The 22,130-nt window shown below is 35.9% G+C and overlaps 2 protein-coding genes across 2 annotated transcripts; both read right to left on the reverse strand.

Annotated features, from left to right (window-relative positions):
• Positions 1-1,495: 1,495 nt before the first annotated feature.
• LOC142338346 (histone H1.0-A-like) lies at positions 1,496-3,473 on the reverse strand. Its single transcript, XM_075388057.1, has one exon. The coding sequence runs from the start codon at positions 2,205-2,207 to the stop codon at positions 1,665-1,667; it is 543 nt and encodes a 180-aa protein (XP_075244172.1). The 5' UTR covers positions 2,208-3,473; the 3' UTR covers positions 1,496-1,664.
• A 10,126-nt stretch (positions 3,474-13,599) lies between these two features.
• On the reverse strand, positions 13,600-14,413 carry LOC142338347 (eukaryotic translation initiation factor 3 subunit K-like). Its single transcript, XM_075388058.1, has one exon. It carries the CDS (start codon positions 14,371-14,373, stop codon positions 13,702-13,704), a length of 672 nt encoding a protein of 223 aa, XP_075244173.1. The 5' UTR covers positions 14,374-14,413; the 3' UTR covers positions 13,600-13,701.
• Positions 14,414-22,130: the final 7,717 nt, after the last annotated feature.

Raw genomic sequence — 22,130 nt, forward strand, 5'->3', positions numbered from 1 at the left:
AAATCTGAAGTTTGAAAGTTGTAAATATAGAGATCTTGTCACTTTGCCATTTCGAGATACCAGCGAGTTAAGATAGTCTGCAAGTCTTTGCGGATGGTGATCCAGACGATGACCCGTCAGAAGAATTTTGAAAATACGTTTTTGTACAGGTAACCAGTGCAACTGTTAAATAAAAATCCGAAGTTGGTGTGCCAGGTGATAGTCGAAAAATTAATCTGCATTCAAAGTTCATTATCCTTTGTAATTCCTGAAGGAGAACGTCGGGCAACCCATCGAAAAGCCAATTACAATAGTGATGCCTAGTGTGAATAAAAACTCACTAATAGTCGCATATATTGCTTTGCGGCTGTTAAAAACAATACATATGAAGAAACGGAAAAGGTAAAGAAAGGAACACATAGATATTGGCAAAATCTTTGTCGCCAACAACAACCTTCAATAATTGTGACGTCTCATTATTTCTTCTCCCGAGAACCTATAAACTTCATTATTTGCTACTCAAACTGCGAACAAATTAAGAAGAACACGAAATGTCCGTTTCATTCATTTTCGGTTCATTCATTTTCAGTAAAATGGCCTATCAACCTAAAAACTGGCCTATCAACCTAAAAATGACTATATAAAACATCAGAAACGTCGGAATAACATCGGAAAAATTGCTCTCGAATGACAGGCGCAGCAATTTATTTTAGGGGCTGTAGCTTAGATTAATTTTTCTTTATGGGTGCGAAGACATCAGCCAAAGGTAGGGTTCGTTCGAACCCCGAGCTCCTGAGTCCGATTGCGTCACCTCAACAGAGGTATTAACAACACTCGTCAATCAGTTTCTTGCAAGCGTCTCTCTAACAATCGGTTTTTGTTTGAGCAACAAACTTTATTTCAGAGTGAGAGCAATTGAAATCTTGAGCACTTGAGAAGTCAAAGAAAAGCGCAAAAATGGTCAAGCAAAAAATCTGCATTTAGAAAGACATACAAGTTTGCAATAATTGATTCTCATTTGAGAGCAATTAATAACAGTAATCAATCGAAAGTTCGTCTATACTAGTCCAATCTTTGACCGCCAAAACTCTAACAGTAAAACATTTAAAAAAGCCAATGGCTGCAAAAGGCGCAACCTGACAAAATTGCATCTAAAAGTCTAATGTAATGTATACTTCAAATCCGATCGGTTCCCAAAATTACTATTGCTGGTTAAAATATGTCAGTAAAATCACTTTAGCAGGAAAAGTTGAGCAAAAAAAGCTTTCGAAAAAGCCGAAAGTGAAGAATTTTAGGTCGCTTGGTGAAAGTTTGTGCCTTTTTTCGCTATAATTTATAATCCGACGTGAACAATTAACTATTCTCTATTACTCAAATTTTTTTCACGCGCGTTATAGAGATCAATAATATCCTCGCCATCTCTTCGCGGCTATTTATAAAGACTGATTTTTGGCGCGAGATCGTATCCGTAAAAGTTCCCTTGTTAATCTATCCCTATTCTGATAATTATTAGAACTCAGGCTATATCAAGTGTAAATTCATCTGATATCCGTAAATTCGTTCAACTAAAATTAAAATATCTATTTCCATAAACAAAAATGTTTTTAATAACAAGTTCTGAAAGCTGAAACAACCAAATTCATTTGTAAAGCAAAGAAGTTCATTCAATTTAACGCAAGAGTCATTCAATGTTTGGTTTTACGCGATTTCGAACCTGTAGCTTTTGACATTGCAACGGATTTTCTCCCTGATTTTGGACTAGAGGGGCCACTTTGCTTCGAAGATTTTTTAGCAGCTGGTGATTTACTTGTATCGTTACTCACGGATTTTTCCTCCTTCTTATGTAACTTTGACCTGGGAATTCTGAACACGCCGTTCGCTCCAACAGAAGCATCAGATGCGTGAGCAATGTCCCCTTCCTCCAACATGGACAAAATGTTCTTCCTAATAAGACCTGTCAGTCGATTTTCACTGACGTCATAGTTTTCCTTCACGTATTTCTGAATAGCAGCCCGGCTAACTCCAGCTCTGTTATGTAATGTAGTTACCGCTTCCGTAATCATATCACGAATAGTCTTTTTGGAACTTGAAGGGGGTTTGGGCGAAGTTTTTGACGTTGGCTTTGGGGACTCTTTTGACGCATCTTTCGTTTTATCGGGTTTTGATTTCTTGCTGCTTTGCTCTTCAGCTTGGCGTTCTTCCATTTTTCGCTTCGAACCCTTTCCCATTATAACAGGAATTTAGACAATTTCCAACACAAATAAATAATTCACAAGTTGAAGGTCAGATTTTATTTCGCAATGGGTGGCGGAATTTCAAGTAACTGATTTCAAAGTTTCAGACAATAGAGCAAAAGGCACTGAAAAAGGTCAAACAAAACGGTCATTGTGTCTGGTTAGAAAACTGAAATCAAAGCAATTCGAAAGACCTCCATCTAATGAGATTTTAGCAATTGCGGCTCAGGGGAGAATCAATAAAAAGTCAGGACATCTAATATGCATAGGTTCAGATTTTACGCTTTTGTCCGCTTATACTTCGTATGTTCTCTTTTATTTCCCAACTCTATCAAACTACAGTAGAGGATGTAAATTTCCATCATGCAAAAGACCCGCACCATATTTTCTTAAAATTTGAAACGTAACCAACTAATGTTGGGCTAATTGCTCTCAAGACGACCCGCAAGACGTTGGCACCGTTGGTAGCCAGCTTGGAGATAGGACAGCAAGCATTAAGAGTATATTAGGTGGAGGGGTTAGGAGATGTGTGGGGAGCCTATGGACGGGGCTTCCTAATTGACGTGGTTGGGGGCTTAACTGAGGTCTGTGTGCGCTGAGAGCATGATTTTACCTGTCTTCGCAGCAACTTCAGTGACGGAAACTTAGACTAGTAAAACTTTTACGAGATCAGTCTGTTTAGCCCGTTGTTGAGGACGAAAAGTCAAACCAAACCAATCACAAACAGTCGGTCGTACAAAAAATTGCATAAACAGGAAAATTTTTTTCTATTATTAATTTTAAACTTCAAAATTGCCTCATTTGAAGCATTTATTAGTGTGAGGTTTTTGATTGAGTAGCATAAAGGTCATGGTAGGTTCTCCTCTGTAAAAGCTAGCACGAAAACATTTATTACATTAGAGGGAGTTTTTATAGGAAATTTTATGGGAGTTTTTATAAAAAAAGAGTAAAAAATACTCGCTCATTTACATTTAACACTAGAACAACAAATACAAAAGAAGAGCACACAAAATCAAAAATTTTGTTCAGAAGTTATTATTACTGCTCTTCGAACAAAACCGGATATTTTGTTAAAAAAATATCGATTTCGCATGCGCAAATGGCAAAGTTTCCATTGGCCTGACTTAGTCCGCAGCAAGTTAAGAGATTATTAGTTGTCTGGTGAAGCTCACTGTACCTGATTGAATGACAAAAAGCTTGAGAAGTTTAAAATTATAGCATCCCGATAAATTTTGAGACAACAGGGCAAACGTTCGTAAGTTGAACTCATAGCACCAGGCGAGAACTTAATGGTCTCTTAGATGTTTAGAATACATCAGTTTTTTGTACTTACAAACTGCCTTTACCAAGGGATGCTTTTGTTACTTAATAGTTATAAACCGATAGAGTGAATACAACTCGCCTTCTTAAAAACTATACTACTAACTTTATTACGATAGATTACTAAACTACAAAGCTATGACCATCCCTCGACAAGTCAGCTCGAAAAAGACAAGCAATCATCTAACGTTGGGTTAAACGCTCTTTAACGATTGGCGAGACGTTCGCATCGGCAGTAGCTAGCTTGGACTTGAGGAGACAAACATTACGGAGTACATTAGGAGTGGGAGCGGGCGTAGGACTGACAATTAAAGTGGGGGCTAGGTGTGTATATGAGTGCAGGGGGCTAGGAGTGCAATGAAGGGATTAAAATCCCCAAAAATGGCCCTCAAAAGGAATATTTAATGTATACTATGCAACTTACCTGATTGGTAGACTTAAACAAAAGTAAAACTCTATGAACTCAGTCACTTGATGCAATCAGGGAATTATCTGTTCACACCGTTGCTTTGGACAAACAGTTATATGATTAGAAAAGAATACTATCAGACAAAAGGTCGGTAGTACCAGAAGTCAAAAAACGAAGATTAACAGGACTAATACAATTACTATAAACTTTGTTTGATAGCAATATAAATTTTTGAAATCAATATTCAGCTAATCAAAAAAACGAGACTCTGGTTAGGTGAAAAATTGAAATCCACAAAAAATGAAGCACTCAACATGGCGTTTAACAAGCAAATGTTTTTACACGCGTGGCAAGCAACGAAAAATGTCAAAATTTAAAACGTTCAACAGAAAAAATTATACTTCAAAATAACCCAATTTATACTTTGAAACACTTATCAATACGAGGTCTCTCACTGTGAAGCAAAAACGCCAGGGAAGGTTTTGCTCTGTAATCGCTAGCGCAAAACATTTATTAATGATTGCAATTATTTCTTGAACCTAAGCCAGGTTCATGAAAAAACTCAACTCAAACTCAAGATAAAAGCTCGTCAAGCAAATAATTATTAGGACAAAACACAAAAAAAATTTCTCGTTAATTGAAATCAACGCTACAGCAATAAAAATTTGAATCAACAGAATTTGAAGCACTTATCATGACGCTTGTCAAGCTCGACAGTTTATACAGGCTGGGAAAGCCACAAAAATTGATGAAAGTTCAAACGTTCAACAGCAAAAATTGTTTTCTATTAATAATTTCATATTTCAAAATAAATCAATTTATACTTCTAAGGAACTACATTTGACAAGGGAAGCTTTTGTTATTTTAGAGCTAAGAAGCGTCACAGTACGCTGATTGTAATTAATGAGAAATATTTTTTAAATTGTATTTTCTCTCCTTAACGAGCCACAAACACTCTCTAATAATTTGCTTGGCGAGAGCGTTTTTCATTTTATTTTAGCTACTCATTCTTTTTGGAGAGTTTATCTTCGCAGCTACAAACAACCATTGTCAGATGTAGTTTCGAAACGACAAACACAACAGACCAACGTTGGGCTAATTGGTCTCAGGCGACCAGGGAGGTTGACTTAGGAAGTAGTTAGCATTCAATAAGTTTGAGAGCAATTCAAAACAAACTTTTGAAATCAGTTTTCCGGAAAGATGTCAATCTGCCTCGGTGACAATTTCAATCCACAAAATTGGAAGCACCTATTATGACGCTTGACAAGTACAAGTGTTTATAGTCTTGGAAAGCAACAAAATCTGATTGAAAATCAAAACGTTCAACACCAAAAATTAGTCTTCTATTAACAATTTTATATTTCAAAATAACCCAATTTATACTATGAAGCATTTGCCAGTTGGAGGTCTCTCACTGTGAGGCAATGTAACCATGGAGGGGGTTTCTCTGTAAACACTCTCATAGAAAAGTTAGCAATGGCGGTAGCCATTATTTCATGAACCTAACTTTCAACTCAAACTTGAATGAAAAAAATGAAAAACGCTCTCGCCAAGCAAATTATTAGAGAGTGTTTGTGGCTCGTTAAGGAGAGAAAATACAATTTAAAAAATATTTCTCATTAATTACAATCAGCGTTACAGCAATAAAAGACAGAGGTTATTTTTACTGCTAATTCTTTGAACAACAGGCTTGAACAATTCATAATTATAGCGTCCTGTTAATTTTAAGAAAAAGCCAAGCCTTCTCATTTTAATTTTATAACAAATAGAATTTCATTGGCTCTATGATGTTAACAAAACGTCCCGCATTTTCATCTGGTAGTAGTTTTCACACTGCAATTGACAAGGGAAGCTTTTATTTAGTAGCTAAAAAGCATCAGAGGGAGTACTCACTACTATTTGATAGATTACTTATCTTCACAGCTATTAGCATTCATTGTCAGAGGTAGTTTGAAACCGACAAACTAAACAGACAAACGTTGAGCTAATTGATTTAGACGACGTTGACTTATGAAGTAGCCAGCATTGAAGATCTTCAGGGGGCTTGCTATGAGGTGGCTGGGGGCTTAGCCTTGAGGTGAGTTTCCAAGGGCTGTTAGGGGCCGAATGAGGTTGGTTTCAATCGCCAAAAACACGGTCTTAAAATTATGATTTTACTTTTTTCTTAGGAGGCAAATTAAAATGAAATTTATTTGACGAAATTCACTTGTTTAAATAAGAACAGTCTCGAACAATTTGCAATTAAAGTAACGTGTTAACTTTGGGAAAAGAAGCCAAGCGTTACCAATTCGATTTCATAACAAATATAGACAACATTAATAGCTTTTAGATGTTTAGAATACCTTCTGCAGTGTCGTCTTGTTGTTGTTGTTTTCGAACTATCTTTGACAAGGGAAGCTTTAATACTTATGAAGCGTCCAAGGGACTTTTAATATTCTGCTAATGGATAGATTACTTATCTTTACAGCTATCACCATGCCTTGTTAGAGGAAGTTCAAAGGAGATAAACATAAGAAACTAACTTCGGGTTAATTACTCACAGAGGACCATCGAGATGGCTTCGGCAGTACCAACTTGGATTTAGGCAACATAGGGGAGTGCATTAAGGGAGGGGGCTTCGGAGCGGAGGGGGACCTCAGGGAGCGGATGAAGTTTCGAGCGTGTCCAGTTAGGAGTGGAATTGAGAGGAGGTGGAGGTTGGGGGAAAGAATTGCGGACGGAGTAAGGGAGCCAAACCGCCAAAAACGGCTTTTTTCACCATAATTTTTTTCTCTCAATAGCTTCGGCGAAGTGTAAACTTAGAGACTAGTAGGATTAGAAAGGTCAGACAAAAAATCGATCACGCGATAGATTGCATGAAAAAGACTGCAGGACTTTTTCAAGAAATATCTGGTACAAACTTTGTTTCAGAAGGAATCAATAACATGAAGACAATGCGGCATGAGGGTTTTAATTCTCAAGTTCAAAAAAGAGCTGACAGTTAACAGACAATGGTAAGTTGCCCCTGAAAAGAACGAATAAAATCTTCCTAACGCAGGAAAGTTGTTTGAGCTGAGTCTTTGTTAGCAACAAAGTAACATATAAAGCAGCTACGCGGCAACAACTCTATTTCACTCAAACAAAAAAGCAATGTTTAAAAAATTGGCTCACAAAAAAATTCTGTTATTACCAGCTATGATGATATGAAGCCGCAAGCTCTCATGGGAAATTTATTTGGCTCATCCCAATCTAATTACAGCAGTAACACTCACTAAGACTTGTCCCCCGATATATATACAGGATACATGTTCATTCAGCAACAACCGTCTATGATCGGGATGAAAAAGAAGAAGACGAGAACTAAATGAAGACGGACAAGTCAGCGCATCAAAAAATTCGTTCATCAGGATTAGTACTGATTTTTATTTCTCTGATGGCCCTTGGGTTATTTTTTATCGAATCTAAATTGCCACTGAAATCCCTCTAGCAAAATTATTTTTGAGAAATTATCAAAATTGAAAACCAAGACAGTTGCAAAACCCCTGGACACCACTTTGAAAAAGCAACAAGCCTCAATAGCATAATTGAAATGTTAATTTATAGCAAAATTAGAAATAAAAACTTCCTCTATTTGGCCTATCTCACAGAATATATTGAAATATTTGGATCATCCATTTTCTTCCGACCCCACTTGTGGGGGGAGGAACTATATACTCAAATGGTTTTTTTCAGACAATATTGGCCGATCGATATATTCATCGTAGAGAAATAAGAGTGGTATCATTAAAAAAACTCGTAGCGTAGAATTCAAAATTAAAAAGAGTTTTTTGAAGAATTTCGTTTTTTTTTTTTTCGAGGAGTTATCGAGGTTTAAAATTTAGTGAGAAGACAGGAAATTGACATGATTTTGTTCGCTTTCAACTTAATTTTCGTAATTTTTTCTATAAAAATATTAATTCAAGATTACATTTCACGCTACTAATTGAAACAATTTTGCATTCCTAATAGACTAAAGGCAACAAAAATAATAGTTTCGGTCACATGGGTGTGTTTACTATCAGAAAAAAACCTGAATTCTCTTTAAGAGCTGTTTTTTTAAATAAAGCTTTCGCGTTTTTTGTTTTTTTAAAAAGTTACTCATAGACTCATTTCGAGATTCCGTTGATGACGGGCCCCACTTACAGTAAAATATAGCCCTAAGAACCGCTCTTGTTTTCTTTTGGCATCTTCTCTGAATTTTGTAATTTTCAATGAAATTTTGATTTTATTTTTGAGATTTTACTAAATTTTTGTAGTCCAATGGCATAGACTCGTTGACTAAAAGTGCAATTGGCTTCCTAATGAGCATTAAGTGAACATATCTAGTGCTCTGAGTGGACAGATAATGGCTGTTGAATGAATTCGCAATTTTTTTTGAACATTAACCGATATTAAACTTATTTTTTTGAACTGTAATTCAATTTCAGTAATGAGAGTACCCACTTATTGTCCACTGCAACCGAAATTGATCCGGATAGCGATTTTTAATTCTAACTATTGGTTTCATGACATCGATGCCACGAGTTTTCATATTTTTTTAATTTTTGGATAACTTTTTTTTCATTATTTTGTTCATTTTGAAATCTTAAACCATTATCTCAAAATTGATAGTTCCAATTTGCAGAGAGAAGACTTTAATGTATAATTCTGAAAATATTCATAGAAAAGCTTATGGTTTAACTGGCTTCGGCACCTTCTCGCACTTTTCTATTGAAATTTTAGCTTTTGCCTGTATTTGTTGTTGTTTTCATAGCCATAAGACTGACAGTGATGTCTTATTGATAACTTATGAATGACAAACATTATATTCGTCCCATCCAGGCACAAGTTACCGTATTTATTGACTTCCGTTGAATGCCATTGAATTTAATGGCGTTGATAACGTTTTTTTCAAAAATTTCGTCCTTTTGTTATACTTGTTCATATTTCTTGATAATTTTTAGGTCAAATTTTCTAAACAAAGAATCAATCCATTGTTGTTAAAAAAATAAACTAAAAAGCAAGCTTTTAATGAAAATTTTTCTTTAATGGCTTCGACACTTTTCTCCCTCATTTTTTTTAATTTGCTGTTTTTGACTGCTTTTTCTTTAATTCTTTTTGTAGTCGTAAAAAGCTGGGAGGTCTCATAATCTACGAATTGAGAATTGCAAGAATGATGATTCTCAATGCAGTCAGTTTATAGCGAAGAGTCTTAAAGTTTATATTTATTTTCAAAAAAATTTTTAATATTTTCAGTTTTGTTGTTCTTTTCGTCAACTTGAAACTTATTCTAATCACAGAGGTCCTATTGAACATCAGGACCTAGTGAAAATTTTAATCGTTCAGATTATTTTTAGCTGAGTTAAAAAAATAACAATTGAAATAAGAAACAATATTGAGATAAACGCTAATGATTTTAATGGCTTCAATAATTAGTGTATTTTGCAACTTTTCTACAAAAAAGTTTTTCTACAACGTTAGTTCGTTTCTATGGTTTAGTCTAAACAAATATAGGTCATATCAGTTTCGTACGGCCATTTTAGTAAAATTATCACGAATGTTTCGTTAAAGGCTTAGGGTTTTTAAGACGTTTGAAGTTATGATACGTTTTTAAAAATGTTGATTGAATTTTGCCCCATTATTTCTTTTTGTTGACCTTCTACCTAGTCCCATTAAGGAAAAAACCCATCTGCTGTTTAGCTGAGAAAAAGTAAATTTGTGTAGCTAAGGTTTTATCTGACTGCATTTTGACTTTGTTACTAGGTGCTTTTAAATTTAGATATTGAGGTTTTGCCGTGAAATGTTTGTTTTTCCTGATTTTGTTGTTTGTTTTATTCTCGTAGTCTTTAGAATACCTCCTGCAGTGTCGTCTTGTTGTTGTTGTTTTCGAACTGTCTTTGACAAGGGAAGCTTTAATACTTATGAAGCGTCCACTGGACTTTTAATATTCTGCTAATGGATAGATTACTTATCTTTACAGCTATCACCATGCCTTGTTAGAGGAAGTTCAAAGGAGATAAACATAAGAAACTAACTTCGGGTTAATTACTCACAGACGACCATCGAGATGGCTTCGGCAGTACCAACTTGGATTTAGGCAACATAGGGGAGTGCATTAAGGGAGGGGGCTTCGGAGCGGAGGGGGACCTCAGGGAGCGGATGAAGTTTCGAGCGTGTCCGGTTAGGAGTGGAATTGAGAGGAGGTGGAGGTTGGGGGAAAGAATTGCGGACGGAGTAAGGGAGCCAAACCGCCAAAAACGGCTTTTTTCACCATAATTTTTTTCTCTCAATAGCTTCGGCGAAGTGTAAACTTAGAGACTAGTAGGATAAGGTCAGACAAAAAATCGATCACGCGATAGATTGCATGAAAAAGACCGCAGGACTTTTTCAAGAAATATCTGGTACAAACTTTGTTTCAGAAGGAATCAATAACATGAAGACAATGTGGCATGAGGATTTTAATTCTCAAGTTCAAAAAAGATCTGACAGTTAACAGACAATGGTAAGTTGCCCCTGAAAAGAACGAATAAAATTTTCCTAACGCAGGAAATTTGTTTGAGCTGAGTCTTTGTTAGCAACAAAGTAACATAAAAAGCAGCTACGCGGCAAAAACTCTATTTCACTCAAACAAAAAGAGCAATGTTTAAAAAAATGGCTCAAAAAAATTCTGTTATCAGCTATGATGATATGAAGCCACAAGCTCTCATGGGAAATTTATTTGGCTCATCCCAATCTAATTACAGCAGTAACACTCACCAAGACTTGTCCCCCGATATATATACAGGATACATGTTCAATCAGCAACAACCGTCTATGATCAGGATGAAAAAGAAGAAGACGAGAACTAAATGAAGACGGACAAGTCAGCGCATCAAAAAATTCGTTCATCAGGATTAGTACCGATTTTGATTTCTCTGATGGCCCTTGGGTTATTTTTTATCGAATCTAAATTGCCACTGAAATCCCTCTAGCAAAATTATTTTTGAGAAATTATCAAAATTGAAAACCAAGACAGTTGCAAAACCCCTGGACACCACTTTGAAAAAGCAACAAGCCTCAATAGCATAATTGAAAAGTTAATTTATAGCAAAATTAGAAATAAAAACTTCTATACCTCTATTTGGCCTATCTCACAGAATATATTGAAATATTTGGATCATCCATTTTGTTCCGACCCCACTTGTGGGGGGAGGGACTATATACTGAAATGTTTTTTTTTCAGAAAATATTGGCCGATCGATATATTCATCGTAGAGAAATAAGAGTGGTATCATTAAAAAAAACTCGTAGCGTAGAATTCAAAATTAAAAAGAGTTTTTTGAAGAATTTCGTTTTTTTTTCGAGGAGTTATCGAGGTTTAAAATTTAGTGAGAAGACAGGAAAATTGACATGATTTTGTTCGCTTTTAACTTAATTTTCGTAATTTTTTCTAATAAAATATTAATTCAAGATTACATTTCACGCTACTAATTGAAACAATTTTGCATTCCTAATAGACTAAAGGCAACAAAAATAATAGTTTCGGTCACATGGGTGTGTTTACTATCAGAAAAAAACCTGAATTCTCTTTAAGAGCTGTTTTTTTTTTAAATAAAGCTTTCGCATTTTTTGTTTTTTTAAAAAGTCACTCATAGACTCATTTCGAGATTTTGTTGATGCGGGCCCCACTTACAGTAAAATATAGCCCTAAGAGTCGCTCTTGTTTTCTTTTGGCATCTCCTCTGAATTTTGTAATTTTTAATGAAATTTTGATTTTATTTTTGAGATTTTACTAAATTTTTTGTAGTCCAATGGCATAGACGCGTTGACTAAAAGTGCAATAGGCTTCCTAATGAGCATTAAGTGAACATATCTAGTGCTCTGAGTGGACAGCTAATGGCTGTTGAATGAATTCGGAATTTTTTTTGAACATTAACCGATATTAAACTTATTTTTTTGAACTGTAATTCATTTTCAGTAATGAGAGTACCCACTTATTGTCCACTGCAACCGAAATTGATCCGGATAGCGATTCTTAATTCTAACTATTGGTTTCATGACATCGATGCCACGAGTTTTCATATTTTTTTAATTTTTGGATAACTTTTTTTTCATTATTTTGTTCATTTTGAAATCTTAAACCATTATCTCAAAACTGATAGTTCCAATTTGCTGAGAGAAGACGTTTAATGTATAATTCTGAAAAAATTCATAGAAAAGCTTATGGTTTAACTGGCTTCGGCACCTTCTCGCACTTTTCTATTGAAATTTTAGTTTTTGCCTGTATTTGTTGTTGTTTTCATAGCCATAAGACTGACAGTGATGTCTTATTGATAACTTATGAATGACAAACATTATATTCGTCCCATCGAGGCACAAGTTACCGTATTTATTGACTTCCGTTGAATGCCATTCAATTTAATGGCGTTGATATTACGTTTTTTTCAAAAATTTCGTCGTTTTGTTATACTTGTTCATATTTCTTGATAATTTTTAGGTCAAATTTTCTAAACAAAGAATCATTCCATTGTTGAAAAAATAAACTAAAAAGCAAGTTTTTAATGAAATTTTTTTTGATGGCTTCGACACTTTTTTCCCTCATTTTTTTTAATTTGCTGTTTTTGGCTGCTTTTTCTTTAATTCTTTTTGTAGTCGTAAAAAGCTGGGAGGTCTCATAAGCTACGAATTGAGAATTGCAAGAATGATGATTCTCAATGCAGTCAGTTTATAGCGAAGAGTCTTAAAGTTTATATTTATTTTCAAAAAAAATTTTAATATTTTCAGTTTTGTTGTTCTTTTCGTCAACTTGAAACTTATTCTAATCACTGAGAGGTCCTATTGAACATCAGGACCTAGTGAAAATTTTAATCGTTCAGATTATTTTTAGCTGAGTTTAAAAAAATAACAATTGAAATAAGAAACAATATTGAGATAAACGCTAATGGTTTTAATGGCTTCAATAATTAGTGTATTTTGCAACTTTTCTACAAAAGTTTTTCTACAACTTTAGTTCGTTTCTATGGTTTAGTCTAAACAAATATAGGTCATATCAGTTTAGTACGGCCATTTTAGTAAAATTATCACGAATATTTCATTAAAGGCTTAAGGTTTTTAAGACGTTTGAAGTTATGATACGTTTTTAAAAATGTTGATTGAATTTTGCCCCATTATTTCTTTTTGTCGACCTTCTACCTAGTCCCATTAAGGAAAAAACCCATCTGCTGTTTAGCTAAGAAAAAGTAAATTTGTGTAGCTAAGTTTTTATCTGACTGCATTTTGACTTTGTTACTAGGTGCTTTTAAATTTAGATATTGAGGTTTTGCCGTGAAATGTTTGTTTTTCCTGATTTTGTTGTGTTTTATTCTCGTAGTCTTTTTGGTGGCAGATCTCATGAGCGCTGTAATGAGGCAAGGCATTATGTAATTTAATTAGTGGGTGTGTAAAGATTTTTTTAACTCAAACTTCTATTTTTGATTATCTCTTTATTTGGTGGACAATTAAGTCAAAAATTAGATGAGCCCGGGTCGGAACATCATGGGCGAACGCACATTAACGAGCCTCCTTGTTATATTTGAGATTTCAATGCAGCTAATAAAGTCTTTTACTACTACTACATATTTGAATTGCTTCGGAATATACTATTGTTCCTGAAGCTGACAGATATTGACAAAAAGCCTTGAACAAATTACAGAAGATTTGAATTAATACCATAAGAATCCGAAACACATCAGATCAAATATAAACATTATCATCAGGGGTCTCATGCCGTTTTCTATTGCATAGTTAATTTGAAGACAAAGCGGAAGCCACCTTCTCAAAATTCAATATCTCTACGATGTTCTTCGATTTCACATTATCTTCGTGTCCCGGGAAGAACACCTGGTTTGTGGTAACTTGCCATTTCTTAGCTGCTGCCATCTGGTTGAGAACCGTGACGCTGATTCCTCCTAAATGTTGGCACATAGTATCGCGCGGAACGTTTGCAAATGTCGATGCCACAACGTGTCCGATATAATTACGAATGGCTATGTCAAATCCTTCAATCTTACAAATAAGATGTTGCATCTGGTCAATTCTTTGCCATGCATCTTCGAATTGACACGTCTCCAACAAGAAGTGTATTTCAAACACTCCGGTAAGATCATGGGGCGGAATTCGCTCGCATAAGTCTTTATCCATGAGAGCTTTGCAGATTAGAAAATCCGGATGCGGCAGATTCATTAGAGCTTTGAGCAGAATTTTCAGAATTATCTGGTCATTGGATTTCTGAGGATCGAATTGATACAACTTCAGCAAACAAAGATTAGCTTTAAAATCATATTTATTTGCAGCTACTTGAGCATCGACGTAAGCCTCGAATTGCACTGCATTTTCAGGATTGTATAGTTCAATTCCTTCTAGAAGATACTCGATTTGCTCTTTGAGTTCTTCGTAATTCCCATCGGTTTCACTCATTTCGACCTAAATTTGCATAACTGCGACAAGTCGTGATACAATCAATAGACTAAATAGAACGCAGTCAGCAAGTTGAGCAAAATTGAGACACACAATTTTTGCTATTACTGGATTAACTAGTTTCCTACTTTCTCTGGGATTTCGGATTTTTTCAGTTACTAACCCCCTGGGATTACGTTAAGCCGACCTGGAATATGAAAAAATTACCTGCAAATAACTGGCGGGAGAAAATTGAGAACAACCAACTAACTTAATTGTCAAAATACAGCATTCATTGCAATTATTGATTCAACCTTTTAACCATAATTATTTTCGTAGTTCTGCCTTGATTTTATCAAAATTTGTAATAAAACTTGGACTTGAGGGTTGCTAATGACGGGTCAGTCAACTAATATGGGGTCACAAACCGACTATCGTATGTTTGGTAACTATACGTTTTCTTTAAATCCCAAATACTACAAAAATCTTTTTCTGCCGAAAAAATTTCTCAAACTTCAATCAAAAGAAAGTCTCTCCCAATTGGTTATTAGGTCAACTCGGAAATGGCAAGTCTACTCAAATTTTTGGGCATTATATGTAGTAGTAGATAGGCTTTAGGACGAGAACAGGGTTGAAAATTCACCCTTCAGTTTTCAGCTGGCACAATTTTCTTGGCAGGGTCACAGAGACAGAGAATTCGCTAGGAACAGGGTTCCATTGTTGCTCCTATCGAAGAACTCGTGATACATCTTCGTCAGTCTTGATTTCGTTAACTCATTCTCAGGTATGTGCTTGTTTAAGATGTTCATAAGTCTGTGTCCACAAATTTGCATCGGTCTTCTTCAACCTGTTAAAGGAACTTCGAAGTTTTTGTTTTGCCGCGTTTCTGTTGATCTGGATTTTGGTTTGTCGTTCGAATCTAGAGCATAATTGTTTTGGCATATTGCGTTTGTGAGTGTCACACGTATGTAAAAAAAGGGTGTACTAAAAACCTTGGGTTTCAAGGTCAAAGATTTAGTTTAAATTTTAATTTATTACTTGATTAATGACTGACACAATCTTGATAGGTGTCGACAGATTGAAATAGACAAAGCTCGGGCTTCGAGCAATACTAACAATTGTGACATATCAGTATTTACTTGGTTAATTTACCACGGTGATAGAACCGATATTGGGTACGGGCAAAACTGAGGATAAAACTCATTCATTGAATAATAACCCTACCTTCAGAGTTAATCACTCAATTAGATCTTCATTTATTTGAAACAATTCTCTTCTGCTTTTATCTACTTATTAATTAATCCTCAATCCTTGTATTTTAAACAAGTACCACGCTCAATTACAAAAGATAATACATATTACGTACGGGCGGCTGCTATAGTGGCGACAGAGATTAAAAGTAAATAGAAAACCACCACCCAATAACATTGAGCGTTGTACTAATTTCCAAGAGAAATCTATTTTTTTGTTTGAAAACCAATTTTTAAACGCGAGTTCGACGTCTTAACATCACGAACCGGAAAAGGAATTGTGGACTGCTGTCGGGATTCGACAACAACAACTGCCACCTTGGAACTATCAAGTGAGTACTCCCTAAAAATTCGAATAGCATAAATCAGGGCGTACATGTTTTTTTGATAATAAAATAGCGTTCAGAAATATCAGTATTTTAATTTGACTTAATTTGACTTAAACTCAAGCATTAAACCTCGAGTTTTTTATGCATTTATTGACGAGGGAATTAGAGTTTCAATCAAATTTAAAAGCTGTTAACTAGAGTATCGGAAAAATAGTTCGAGTTTCGAACAGAATTAAAGAAATATTTTGAATAATAACAGCTTTTAAATAAAATAAGGATGGCGTGGCACTCCTCAAAAACGATGTTACCGGAACCGTTTACTGAATCAAATGATTTTGAAAGTTACATTACACACTTTGAGCTCTTGTCACAACTTCAAAAGTGGCAAAGAAAAGAAACAGTAAACGGCGCCGAGACCGAAATTGATGAACGGCCGCATTATTTCGCGATAAGGGTACAAAACCGGGCTATTGATTTCTATCGTACACTTTCGGAGGACACTAGAAAGAGTTATGACGAGACCGTAAAGGCTTTCAGACAACATTATAATGACTAAATAGAACGCAGTCAGCAAGTTGAGCAAAATTGAGACACACAATTTTTGCTATTACTGGATTAACTAGTTTCCTACTTTCTCTGGGATTTCGGATTTTTTCAGTTACTAACCCCCTGTGATTACGTTAAGCCGACCTGGAATATGAAAAAATTACCTGCAAATAACTGGCGGGAGAAAATTGAGAACAACCAACTAATTAATTGTCAATATACAGCACTCATTGCAATTATTGATTCAACCTTTTAACCATAATTATTTTCGTAGTTCTGCCTTGATATTATCAAAATTTGTAATAAAACTTGGACTTGAGGGTTGCTAATGACGGGTCAGTCAACTAATATGGGGTCACAAACCGACTATCGTATGTTTGGTAACTATACGTTTTCTTTAAATCCCAAATACTACAAAAATCTTTTTCTGCCGAAAAAATTTCTCAAACTTCAATCAAAAGAAAGTCCCTCCCAATTGGTTTTTAGGTCAACTCGGAAATGGCAAGTCTACTCAAATTTTTGGGCATTATATGTAGTAGTAGATAGGCTTTAGGACGAGAACAGGGTTGAAAATTCACCCTTCAGTTTTCAGCTGGCACAATTTTCTTGGCAGGGTCACAGAGACAGAGAATTCGCTAGGAACAGGGTTCCATTGTTGCTCCTATCGAAGAACTCGTGATACATCTTTGTCAGTCTTGATTTCGTTAACTCATTCTCAGGTATGTGCTTGTTTAAGATGTTCATAAGTCTGTGTCCACAAATTCGCATCGGTCTTCTTCAACCTGTTAAAGGAACTTCGAAGTTTTTGTTTTGCCGCGTTTCTGTTGATCTGGATTTTGGTTTGTCGTTCGAATCTAGAGCATAATTGTTTTGGCATATTGCGTTTGTGAGTGTCACACGTATGTAAAAAAAGGGTGTACTAAAAACCTTGGGTTTCAAGGTCAAAAATTTAGTTTAAATTTTAATTTATTACTTGATTAATGACTGACACAATCTTGATAGGTGTCGACAGATTGAAATAGACAAAGCTCGGGCTTCGAGCAATACTAACAATTGTGACATATCAGTATTTACTTGGTTAATTTACCACGGTGATAGAACCGATATTGGGTACGGGCAAAACTGAGGATAAAACTCATTCATTGAAAACCAATTTTTAAACGCGAGTTCGACGTCTTAACATCACGACCCGGAAGAGGAATTGTAGACTGCTGTCCGGATTCGACAACAACAACTGCCACCTTGGAACTATCAAGTGAGTACTCTCTAAAAATTCGAATTGCATAAATCAGGGCGTACATGTTTTTTTGATAATAAAATAGCGTTCAAAAATATCAGTATTTTAATTTGACTTAATTTGACATAAACTCAAGCATTAAACCTCGAGTTTTTTATGCATTTATTGACGAGGGAATTAGAGTTTCAATCAAATTTAAAAGCTGTTAACTAGAGTATCGGAAAAATAGTTTGAGTTTCGAACAGAATTAATGAAATATTTTGAATAATAACAGCTTCTAAATAAAATAAGGATGGCGTGGCACTCCTCAAAAACGCTGTTACCGGAACCGTTTACTGAATCAAATGATTTTGAAAGTTACATTACACACTTAGAGCTCTTGTCACAACTTCAAAAGTGGCAAAGAAAAGAAACAGTAAACGGCGCCGAGACCGAAATTGATGAACGGTCGCATTATTTCGCGATAAGGGTACAAAAGCGGGCTATTGATTTCTATCGTACACTTTCGGAGGACACTAGAAAGAGTTATGACGAGACCGTAAAGGCTTTCAGACAACATTATAATGAGAAACCAGTAGTGTTCCGGGGGAGGCTAGCTAGGAGAGTCCACCAGACTGGTGAAAAATTAACAGATTCTCTCGGTGATTAGCAAACTTTAGCCTTAAAAGCATACCCTCAGGAGTCTAATGAGATAAGAGAACATCTCATTTTGAGGGGTTTTCTCGAAGGCATAGAAAATAGTCAGGTGCGACGTGACCTGAGAAAAAACTTGGGTGACGCGGATATGCCTTTAGACAAAGCTTTAGAAAGAGCACTACACATTGAAGCAGTCACGAGAATTGAGGAGGAGGATAATGAGCCGCGGGTTTCTGCCATCCAGTCGAATGAAAACACACAACTGGTTAATTCGATTAACGATTTAGTGCGAACACTGCAGAGTAATCAACCTAATAGGCAAGAGAATCAAAAGTTTTCATCGCAAGGAGCGCGGCCAAAAGAGTTTCTGCGCGGTAGTCAGCGAAGTTCAAGAGAGAACAAAGATAGAAATAGAAATACTAATAGCTATACTAGAAGCAGCGCTGAGCATAGACAAAACAATTACGAAAGTAGAGCGCGTGCGCTAACACCGGTAGGTGAGAACAGAAGCCGAGATCGATCGCACGAGAGTCTTGCCGAGCAGTCGAAGGCAGCGGCGAGTTTCGAGAAAGAAAAATGTCGCCGTTACGGTCAGCGAAACCATGCATCTAGGGATTGCAAAAATTATTTCGAATGTGGGAGTCCAAATCACTTCAAACGAAATTGTTCGTATTTGAACGAGAATTAGCTGGAAATGGCAGAATAAATAATTGAGTAGTTCGAGATACAACGATACAGTCAGTTCGTTGAGTTTTAGTAGTCGCTGTTTGTAGTCAGCATCTTTTCCGCATATCCATGCAGTGGCTTTGCGTTGCACTCTTTCATCGACTTCAGGTCAGTTTTTGATGCGTAACAAACCTGGGAAGCGAAGGTCAGAACAGGCACTACGTAACCAACGTTTGCATTTAGTTTTGTGTCGGGATTAGCTTTGTGTGAACATATTATTTTCAAGAACCAGAAAGATCGCCAGGCCTTGATTGTTTTTCGAGAGCAGTTATCACTCCAGAAGATTTCCAGATGATTACCCCAAGGTTGTTCTGTTGCGACACCACTTCGAGTGAATCGCCGGATTCTCATGAGGCCCTTCCTTACAGACATATTTTTTTGCTTTTCTCGACGTTAAGGGACATGTGGTTGTCTTTACTCCAAGTTTGAATCTTTTCAACGAGCCAATTTGCGTCAGTTTTGCTCTCCATGATGACTTTGAAGTGGTCAGCATAGCCATACGATGAGTAATGGGCATTTTCTATGGACACTATATGCAACATCAAAGGGCATTTTAAGCCAAAAAATTGCCGCGAGACCAACTAAAATGTGCGATAACTTCGTAGACCTGGGGTTTTAAAAATTTTAGAAAATATGACCGAAGATAAGAAAACTGCTCTGATAGAATTGCTATCTAGAGAAGAGTCGCGTAATTTCTACGGTTATCCACAAAGGAACATATGGAACTCGACAAAACGAGTCATGCAAAAACTGTTTTCATTCAAAAATATAGGGAAAAAAGAGAAACTGAGAACATTTACAACATGGTGTGGACTTGCTCATAGCCATCATCGTAAAATAAGAGATTGCCCAAGGGCATTGTTCTCGTAGTGTTTCTTAAAGTTGAGGTATCACTGCAAATACCAGAGCTCAGTGAAAATATCTCTAAATCTGACTAAACCGGAATTGAAAGACTGCAACCGGAGAGCGCCTTTCCGAGGAAAAGCAGAATGTGAGTCATGCAAAAATTGGTTTCAATCAAAATGCCAGATATCAAATGAGGAGTACGCCAACATGCAGGATGTTGTTTGAATTTGTACGTATTGCAGCAATCCACAGTCGGAAGGGCAAGTTGAGGAGATGAAATTGTTCAAAAATATGTGGATGATACTATCTGCACAGTTCCTGGTGAACCGGAAAAGTACTTGAAATTTGCCAATTCATTACACAAAAAATCTGCAATGTACCTTAGAAAAAATGAACATGGAAAAGGATTTGGCTTTTCTTGATATCAGCGTATATGTGAGCAGGGAAAATAGAATCCCCTGTAATTGGTATCAAAAACAAACTAGCACAGGAATAAAAACTGAATTTTCTCTGCTCTGCACGGTTTCAGCATAAAAAAATGGGGTTTTCTGGCCCCCTAGATTAGTGGACACATATAATTTGCTTCCCCCAAACGTACGTGCCATGTTTTCACATAAAGATTTGCAAAATGATTTGTAATGGAACGTGCTATCGTAACTGGGTGGCGCATAACGTACTGGGGTGAGGCGCAAAGTGAAAAGATCCAAAAAATGTGATTCAAGGGACGGTTCACATGGTTTTCAAAGCAACATCTAAGTGGCCTCCGATCAAGCGCTCGAAGAACAAGACATGCTGAACCAAGTATCAGTACCCAGATGAATGGTCTTCAAAACTAGTCAACAGATCATACAAAAAATAATAGTTTGCAGTCAAGATTAATTGAAAACAGCACCAAAAGAGCATCAAAAACGAAAGATCAGATCTCATCATAAATCAACAATTTTTCTCCGATAGAGAAGCAACAAAAATCAAAATTTTGCAAGCAAATTGAAGAACCTATGCCACTTGCAGGTTGTTTTCGAAACGGGAAAAATAAGATCATGCCTCACCACCCTTAAATCATCTCTGGATTGAGACATGAAATCCCACGTGGTATATGAGATAAACTGTAATTTATGCGGATCTATCTATTTTGAAAAGGCAATCAGGCATATTACCACTAAAATATCAGAACATCCAAAGAAGGATTCACATGTGGGTTAAAACCCTGTTGATTGTAGGGGCTCCACAAATGATATTGAATGAAAAGTTTTTAATGGTGCCGCACAGTAGAGAACCTCATGAGCATCGAATCTATATACATTGGCAAGTTGAAGCCGGGACTAAACACACGCGATGAAAATAGGGCTCATGAATTCACACTAAAATATTAGTTCAAGTCATAATTTTAGATTGGGAAAGCAAAATAGGGCAAAAAAATTTGTGCATGACAAAACGAATTTTGCAAGACCTCTCCCAACAGGAATATTTGGTGTTAGTGGTAATTCGGAATTAACTTAGAAATACAAAAACATTGCCAAAGTAGAAAATTCAGGAAAAAGAATATTTTAAGAGAATTGGATAATAGCTGTAATTATCAGTTGTATATAGTTTAAATATTGTTTAATTGGAAAAAATTTCTATGTGATTTTTCAAGGTATTTCAAGTCTTCACACAATTAAAAGTACATACGCATTTTATCTTTTAACAATTTGTGAAACAGATTTAACCTGACGATGAACATAAAGTTCGAAAACGTTTGTTTTAAATATCACAATTGCTTTTAACTTGACAAACTTACTGTTTCTACAATAAAAGTTTATAATTTGTTCGTTCAAGAGTCCCCATAAAATCTCGTCACCTATGTTGATGATCAGTGGCGCTCGGTTGTTGGCCACTATCTTTCTCTAAGTAATTCGATTACCACCGATGGTTCTACCCCATTTTTCAAGGTTGATGGAGTGATCGTTGCACAGGCTTTCCTGGAGGCAATCTAACTAAGTTCCCGAAGAATTGTAGTCTTCTTCTAGCAATCACTTTGGACCAGCGTTTGTGTTGAGCTTTAGATAAATAAGTAAAAAATCCTGATTGGGTAGTCACTAGGAGTTGGACTTGAGCGCAGAATGAACCAGTCACTATACTGCTCGGGCACAGGAAAATGAATTTGACAAGTAAGGCAGCCGCTTAAGAAAAATTGTTCAAAGAATAACCAATAACGGATACAATACA

The sequence above is a fragment of the Convolutriloba macropyga genome, chromosome 4 (assembly GCF_964194025.1).
Source record: "Convolutriloba macropyga chromosome 4, txConMacr16.3, whole genome shotgun sequence".
Lineage (NCBI taxonomy): Eukaryota > Metazoa > Xenacoelomorpha > Acoela > Convolutidae > Convolutriloba > Convolutriloba macropyga.